General features: G+C 48.1%; 1 protein-coding gene across 3 annotated transcripts in view; it reads left to right on the top strand.

The window, feature by feature from the left end:
• Window positions 1-8,717, top strand: part of LOC139318644 (cytochrome P450 2J2-like) — a 44,351-nt gene that overhangs the window by 9,827 nt on the left and 25,807 nt on the right. For 2 of the 3 annotated variants that reach the window (XM_070946195.1, XM_070946197.1), the window contains exon 2: window positions 15-276. The exons of the other annotated variant lie outside the window; for it this stretch is intronic. In XM_070946195.1, the coding sequence (XP_070802296.1) occupies window positions 106-276 (171 nt within the window). In that variant the 5' untranslated portion in view covers window positions 15-105. The remainder of the gene's footprint in view (window positions 1-14; window positions 277-8,717) is intronic. 3 annotated transcript variants of the gene reach the window in all.

Raw genomic sequence — 8,717 nt, 5'->3', positions numbered from 1 at the left:
TCCCATCAATGAAGGAAGGAAGAAAAGCAAAACACATCAAAGAAAAAGATACAACCATCTCCAGATCAACTGGAGAGCATCGAAGAAAAAGAACAAGCCAGAACAATGATGGTGATGGGGATATTTCTGTTCGTTTTGCTGCTTGCTCTGCTGATTCTCCTCTTCTTCAAACAACTCTGGTCCCGAAGACATTTGCCTCCCAGTTCTTTGGCTCTACCTCTCATTGGGACTTTGTGGGCTGATGGGTTTTCCCTTCATAAAGATTATTTCCAGAAGGTATTTCATTCTTAAATAATTAACCAGTCATATGCAAAATAATACTCAGTTTTCTTTGTATCATTATTACAGAAAAATGTATTAACCTAGTAAACTATTCTCGCATGATGAGAAATTTAATTAATTAAATAATAGTGATGACACTTGATGAGTTATTTTCCAGATCCTGTCAGAATATTTAAGCCATGACTTGTTCACCAACATTTCACAGGGCAGGATGTGAAATAATGAGATTGAATTTTTAGAAGGCAGATTCTAGTTCTATCTTACCAAGAAAGATTTGATAATTGGAACAAATCTACGAAAGAGAAGGCAGTTTCTCCTTCACTCTGATCAAATGAAACTAGGTATTCCTCTTTTGAAAATGCTTTATTTTGTATTCCCTGCAGTGGGCAATAGGTGGAACTTGGTAGCCTAAATGGCCCCTTCTAATTCTGGAGTTCTATAATGATTTCAAAAACGTTCTGGATCTGAGTTCTGAAGAGTAACAACTGCTTTAGATAATGATCCCTATGTAGGTGGTTGGAAAGTGAAGGAATAGAATAGGTTTTAGAATTAGAATTACAATTAGAATTTTTTATTGGCCAAGGTTTCAAGGTGCTGGTGCTTACCTATAAAGCCCTACATGGCTTAGGCCTGGGTACTTGCAGGACCATCTTCTGCCTTCCTCCCACCGTCCCATGCGCTCCCACAGAGCAGGCCTCCTCAGTGTCAACTGACGGCCCCCAGGGGGAGAGCATTCTCTGTCGGAGCGCCGACCCTCTGGAATGATTTGCCCACCGAGCTCAGAATAGCCCCGACCTCCTCTCCTTTCTCCGCGAACTGAAGACGTGGCTCTTCCGTCAAATAACTTGATCTGCTAGGGGTTGCACAAACTGTAATAATTTTAAGTATGGTTTTTAAGGGGTTTTTAACTTATTTTGTTATTTTGTGATTTGTATTATTGATTGTTGTTGAAAGCTGTCCTGAGTCCTTCGGGAGAATGGTGGCATATAAATCGCAAATAAATAAATAAATAAATAAATAAATAAATAAATAAATAAATAAATAAATAAATAAATAAATAAATAAATAAATAAATAAAATAAGTGTGATTGGACACACAAGGAATTTGTCTTGGTGCCTACGCTCTCGGAATACATAAAAGAAAAGATACGTTCATCAAGAATCATAAGGTACAACACTTAATGATAGTCATAGGGTACAAATAAGCAATCAGGAAACAATATCAATATAAATTGTAAGGATACAAGCAACAACATTACAGTCATACTGTCATAAGTGGAAGGAGATGGGTGGTGGGAATGATGAGAAGATAATAGTAATGCAGACTTAGTAAATAGTTTGACACTGTTGAGGGAATTATTTGTTTAGCAGAGTGATGGCATCCGAGAAAAAACTGTTTTTGTGTCTAGTTGTTCTGGTGTGCAGTGCTCTATAGCGTTGTTTTGAGGGTAGGAATTGAAACAGTTTATGTCCAGGATGTGAGGGGTCTGTAAATATTTCCACAGCCCTCTTTTTGACTCATGCAGTATACAGGTCCTCAATGGAAGGCAGGTTGGTAGCAATTGTTTTTTCTGCAGTTCTAATTATCCTCTGAAGTCTGTGTCTGTCTTGTTGGGTTGCAGAGCCAAACCAGACACTTATAGAGGTGCAGATGACAGACTCAATAATTCCTCTGTAGAACTGTATCAGCAGCTCCTTGGGCAGTTTGAGCTTTCTGAGTTGGCGCAGAAAGAACATTCTTTGTTGTGCTTTTTTGATGACGTTTTTGATGTTAGCTGTCCATTTTAGATCTTGCAATATGGTAGAACCTAGAAATGTGAAGGTCTCTACTGTTGATACTGTGCTGTCTAGTATTGTGAGAGGTGGAAGTATGGAAGGGTTTCTCCTAAAGTCTACCACCATTTCTACAGTTTTCAGTGTGTTCAGTTCCAGATTGTTCCAGTCACACCACGAGGCTAGTTGTTCAATCTCCCATCTGTATGCGGATTCATCATTCTCTTGAATGAGACTGATCACTGTTGTGTCATCTGAGAACTTCAGATGGATCATTAGAGATGCAGTCATTGGTATACAGAGAGAAGTGGGGAGAGCACACAGCCTTGGGGGCCCCCTGTGCTAATTGTACAGGTATCTGATGTGATTCTGCTAAGCTTCACCTGCTGCTTCCTGTTTGTTAGGAAGCTTATGATCCACTTGCAAGTGTGTTCAGGTACCACTAGCTGGTTTAGCTTAGTTAGAAGTGTGTCCGGAATATTTCTGCCCCAGCTACGGACCCCAAAGAACGCAGCACACACAAAGTCCATTCAAACCTTAGTTTACTAAATAAACCAGTCTTTTATAACAACAGCTGTTAATTAATTGCATTAACAGCCGCCAAGAATTCAAAGAATAATGATTGAAAGCTTACTATGGTTGGCAGAATGCCCAGAAGCAATTTGCAGGATGCTGATAAGATAAGCAAGACAAGACACAAAGGTATGTGAACGAAGTTGTTCCCTGCGAATTGCTTCAGTTGGTGTTCCTCCTTAAATAGGCTAAGGGAGTGGCCAATTAGCCCCAAGCCTTACTCTCGAGGAGACCTCCTCCTGAGGAGTCACTCCTGCCTTTTGGCAGCTCTGTGCGCCCATGCATCGAGAAGAGGCTCCTCCTCTTCATCCTCTTCACTTAAGGGAGCTTCTGGAAGTTCTGAAGGCCCTGGCTGAATCTCCGCCTCTGGCACCAGCCTCCTCATTGTCCGACTTGAGTGCCAGCTGCACAGGCTGCTGATGCAGCACTACACCAGCCTCCTCACTGTCTGAATCAGCTATTAGCTGCATAGGCCATGTATGGGCCACAACAGGAATGATGGTATCGAATGCTGAACTAAAATCTACAAAGAGGACCCTTGCGTAGATCTTTGGAGATTCAAGATGTTGTAGGATGTAGTGCAGAGCCATATTAACAGCATAATCTGTCGATCTATTTGCTCAGTATTCAAATTGCAAGAGGTCTAACAGCAGATCCGTGATGGTTTTCAAGTGGGACAGCACTAGCCTTTCGAAGGATTTCATGACTACAGATGCAACTGGTCTGTAGTTGTTCAGTTCCTTGATGGTGGGCTTCTTCGGCACTGGGATGATAGTAGAGCGTTTGAAGCAAAAAGCACATCTCTAGCGATTTATTGAAGATTCTGGTGAAGATGGGGGCCAATTGGTCAGCACAGACTTTTAAGCAAGAAGGAGTTATCTTGTTTGGGCCTGGAGCTTTTCCTGGCTTTTGTCTGTGAAATAGGTCTTGCACTTCCTTTTCTGTGATCACTAGGGGTTGTGAACCCAATGGGATGGGGTCAATTGTAGGAGGCTTGTCTGTTGTTGTTGTGTCTGAGATGGGGGTTGTGGAGATAGGTGGCTGCAGTTTCCTTTCAAACCTGCAGTAAAACATGTTCAGGTCATCTGCCAGTTGCTGATTTCCTTCAGCCTGGGAAAGAGATTTGCTGTAGCCAATGATATTTTTAAGAGTTTTCCACATGTTTGCTGGTTCATTTGTTGAGAACTGATTCTTTAGCTTTTCAGAGTAGCTGATCTCCCTTGTTAATACATTTCTGGCCTGATTGTACAGCATTTTATCACCTTATCTGTAGGCTTCCTCTTTGGAACGATGTATCTGCTTAAATTTAGCTGTGAACCAAGGTTTGTTGTTACTGTATATTCACAAGTTCCTGGTGGGTACACATAGGTCTTTACAGAAGCTGACATATAATGTTACAGTCTCTGTGAGTTCATCTAAGTCTGCAGAGGTACTTTCAAAAACATTACAATCAGTGCAGTCAAGGCAGGCCTGTAGCTTTAACTTTGCCTCCTCCATCCAGGTCTTCACTGATTTAATTGTTGGTTTTGTGGTTTTAAGTCTTTGCCTGTAAGCAGGTACAAGGTGAATCAATAAATGATCAGAGTGTCCCACAGCTGCTCGTGGTAAGGACTGATAAGCATCTTTTAGTGTTGTGCAGCAATGATCTAAAGCAGTGATGGCTAACCTTTTTGCCATTGCATGGCAGGAAGGGGGGTGGGGGAGGTTCGTGTGCATGTGTGCCCACACCCATAATTCTATGTGCCCTGCCCTGTGCATGCATGCACAGCCCTCCTCCCCCCTGCTCCTGGCACACAATGGGCCCGGTAGGCCCATTTTTCTTTCTCACCTGGCTCCAGATTTTCTCTATGCATCTGGGAAGAGTGAAAACAGCCTTTTCCACTCCCTCAGAGGCCCTCCGAAGGCCTGAAACAGCCCATTTCCCAACTCCCGGTGGGACAGGAAGTGACTTTTTTGCTGTCCCCAGCTCCAGAGACTCCTAGAGAGGCTCTGGAGGGACGTTTTTTGCTGTCCTCAACTCCAGAGACTCCTAGAGAGGCCTTCCGCACCCACCCCCAGGCCCTCCGGAGTCAGGAAACAGCCTGTTTCCCTACTTCTGATGGGCCAAGAAGGCCTGAAAATCAGCTGGAAGGCCCATGCATGTGTGCCAGAGTTGAGCTGGTGTGCCCACTGATATGGCTATGTGTGCCACCTGTGGCATGCATGCCATAGGTTCACCATCACGGGTCTAAAGTATTCTTGCTTCTAGTGGGACAATTGACACGTTGAAAATATTTTGGTAGTTCTTTCCTTAAGTTTGCCTTGCTTAGATCTCCCAAAATAATAACCAGTGAATCAGGGTATTTGGCTTCAACCTCCATAATTTGATCAGCTAGAATTCATAATGCCTTGTTTACACAGGCTTGTGGTGGGACATAAACAGCAATTAGAAGAAATGAGGAAAATTCACGAGACGAGTAGTATGGTTTGCAGTTGATAATTAATGTCTCTAGGTTTTCATCACAGAATTTATATATTATAGTTATATCCTGAGACCAGCTATTGTTGATATATAAGCATAAGCCTCCTCCCTTCTTTTTACCAGATGTTTCTGCAATTCTATCTGATCGTTGAATCTGAAACCCTGGGATATGCAGTCTGCTATCTTCAACTATTGGGGGGGCTAAGACTGGGCATAGATAGGGTGGCTGGAGACCTGGGGGGGCTAAGGAGGGTTGAGAGGCTGTCAGAGTGGTTACTGCGGCGCCTTGGACAACCGTCCCCCCTCCCTCCTCCTTCCCCCACTGGGCCATTACTAGGCTCGATAACTAACATGCTTGCCCTGCCGGTTTCTGTTTCGTGGAGGCGGTTTCCCACCTGTTTTCCATCCACCCGCTTGCCTATACTACCCAGCTATACACCGCCTGTATGAACATTGTGGACAGTTTTTCCCGGAGACTTTGGACCTGGCTCTGTTTGTCATCCAGTACGCTGGCTGTATGGAAAATGGCAGTTTACGGGAGGTTGAACGGAGCCGGTATCTATCATCATTTCACCATCGAATGGGATGCACCATCTTCCCCATGGCCAGTTGGCCGACCAGCGTGAGAGGCTGGTTGGAGGATTACCCTGAGCTGGTTGGGACATTGGACTCCGCCACTGCCGTGAGAGGACAGTGGAGACTCTCTCATGTATGGTCAACCTGCCTTGTTTTCCCGGACAATTTTTGGACTATCATAATGGAGCCCTTGGCCATGCCTCACTACTACCTCAGGGCTTTTGATGTATCTAAGGTCTCAGCTTCTTGGTCTGCGAGACTCCCCCCCTCTCGCAAGCCTGGCCCTCCACGTTATCGAGGGCCTACCTCAATGACGGGCTTTGGAACCCAGAGAGGTGGCATGTGGCGAAGAGGGGGTTGAGGGGTTTTCTATGTAAATTTTTGGATAAATTTTTAAGGGGTCCCGGGGGGGAGGGTAGGATTCGAACTAGAGTAGTGGGTTTGGGGGATAACCCACTAAGGGGAGGGTCGGGCCTGGCCATGACCCACGGCCGGGGGGGTAGGGGATCCGGGGGTGATGGGGGGGGTCGAGCTTGTCCAGATTGTGTTTTTACCATCGGTACTGTGAGTGGGAGGGGTAGATATGGTGGGAGCAAGGGGCCATATCATGTGGACAGAGCGCGCGCCCACTGTCTTCGAGCGGTGGTGCGCTCCGGTCCCCAAGGCTCCACTCGTTCTCCAGGTTGCACAGACCCTCAGGGCCTAGGCCTGCGATGCCAGGTTGTAGTAAATAAAGCCCCCCTCATTTGTGATCTTATTCAGGAGGGGGGAGCGGACCTGGCGGGTATTACGGAGACCTGGTTGGGCCCAGAGGGAGGGGTCCCTCTGGTAGAAATGTGCCCACCAGGCTTCCACGCATTCCATCAGCCGAGGTCACAGGGGAGGGGTGGGGGATTAGCGGTTGTTATTAGAGAAGGCTTTAGGCCGAGGGAGGCCACTGTCCCTCAGACGGCCGGCTGTGAGTCTCTCCTCGTGAAGTGGGGTCATGGGGTTCAGGTGGGTTTGCTGATCACGTACCTGGCTCCCTGCCACGTGGCAGCAGCCCTGCCTGAGCTTCTCAATGTTATCGCCGCGGTGGCGGTTGATACCCCCAGACTTATGGTCATGGGGGATTTCAACCTGCCGTCTGTGGGTGAGGCATCTGAGGCGGTTCGGGAGTTCATGGCTTCCATGACGGTTATGGACCTAACCCAGTTAATTCATGGCCCTACACACGCGGGGGGAAACACGCTGGACTTGGTTTTTGTCTCTGGACAGTGGCTGAGTGATCTCGAGATAGGGGATATAGTCATCGAGCCCTTGTCATGGTCGGATCACTCTCTCCTTCGCCTTGACCTTCGAACCACTGCACCCCGCCGCAGGGAGGCGGAACCGACAAGATGGTACCGCCCCAGGCGCCTGATGGAACCTGACAGGTTCTAGATGGAGCTTGGGCCAATCCCCGAGGTTCTGGCTCACGCCTCGACTGGAGACCTAGTGGCCGCCTGGGATAGGGCGGCCGCTGGAGCTCTGGATCGAGTCGTGCCTTTGCGGCCTCTGACCCGGTGCCGATCTCACCTGGCTCCTTGGTTCACCGAGGAGCTAAGGGAGATGAAGCACCGGAAAAGACGCCTAGAGAGTAGTTGGAGGGCCAGTCGTGCTGAATCTGACCGGACACTGGTAAGATCTCATATTAAGAATTACCTAGTGGCGATAAAAGCAGCAAAATGTACTCATTTTGCTGCTCTTATTGTGTCATCAGATAATTGCCCGGCCGCCCTGTTTAGGGTGACCCGCTCCCTGCTCCACCAGGAAGCACGGGAGGACCCCTTGGAGGGAAGAGCCGAGGATTTTGTTCAGTATCTGCATGACAAAATCACTCAGATTTGGGAAGATCTGGACTCCGACTGGGTAGATCCAGCGGGGATGACGGAGGCAGGTCCTGAGAATGTTATCTGAGAAGAGTTTGATCCTGTGACCCCTGAGGACGTGGACAGGATTCTGGGTAGACTGAATGCGACCACATGTTTGTTGGACCTGTGCCCCTCCTGGTTAGTGCTGGCTTCCCGGGAGGTGACACGAGGCTGGCTCCAGGGGATTATAAATGCTTCATTTGGCAAGGGTGTCTTTCCCGCCACCTTGAAAGAGGCGGTGGTGAGACCTCTCCTCAAGAAGCCTTCCCTGGACCCGGCAGTATTGGCTAACTATCGTCCAGTCTCCAACCTTCGCTTTGTGGCGAAGGTTGTTGAGAGTGTGGTTGCACGACAGCTCCCCCAGTACCTGGATGAAACGACATATCTAGATCCGTTCCAGTCAGGCTTCAGGCCTGGGTACAGCACGGAAACGGCATTGGTCGCGTTGGTGGATGATCTCTGGAGGGCTCGGGACAGGGGGTGCTCCTCTGTCCTGGTCCTGTTAGATCTCCCAGCGGCTTTTGATACCATCGACCATGGTATCATGCTGCACCGGTTGGAAGAGTTGGGGGTGGAAGGCACCGTACTATGGTGGTTCTCCTCCTTTCTCTCCGACCGGTCGCAGTCTGTGTTGACGGGGGGGCAGAGGTCGACCCCGAGGCCCCTTATATGTGGGGTGCCACAAGGATCGGTCCTCTCGCCCCTTTTGTTCAACATTTATGTTAAGCCGCTGGGCGAGATCATCCATGGTTTTGGGGTGGAGTACCATCAGTACACTGACGACACCCAGCTGTACATTTCCACCCCAGACCACCCCAACAATGCCCTTGAAGTGATGTCCCGGTGCCTGGAGGCCGTACGGATCTGGATGGGGAGGAACAGGCTCAGGCTCAACCCATCCAAGACCGAGTGGCTGTGGTTTCCGATGTCCCGATATAGTCAGCTGGTGCCATCACTGACTATTGGGGGCGAATCATTGGCCCCCACGGAAAGGGCTCGCAACTTGGGTGTCCTCCTGGACTCACGGCTGTCTTTAGAAGAGCACTTGACGGCCGTGACTGGGAGGATTTTTCATCAGGTTCGCCTGATTCGCCAGTTGCGTCCCTTTCTAGATCAGGACTCCTTACGCATGGTCACTCATGCCCTCGTCACCTCCCGTC

This window comes from Pituophis catenifer, unplaced genomic scaffold (genome assembly GCF_029215685.1).
Source record: "Pituophis catenifer annectens isolate HBS135680 unplaced genomic scaffold, rPitCat1.0.hap2 SCAF_6, whole genome shotgun sequence".
NCBI classification, from domain to species: domain Eukaryota; kingdom Metazoa; phylum Chordata; class Lepidosauria; order Squamata; family Colubridae; genus Pituophis; species Pituophis catenifer.
This window is presented reverse-complemented; position numbering and strand designations above follow the sequence as displayed.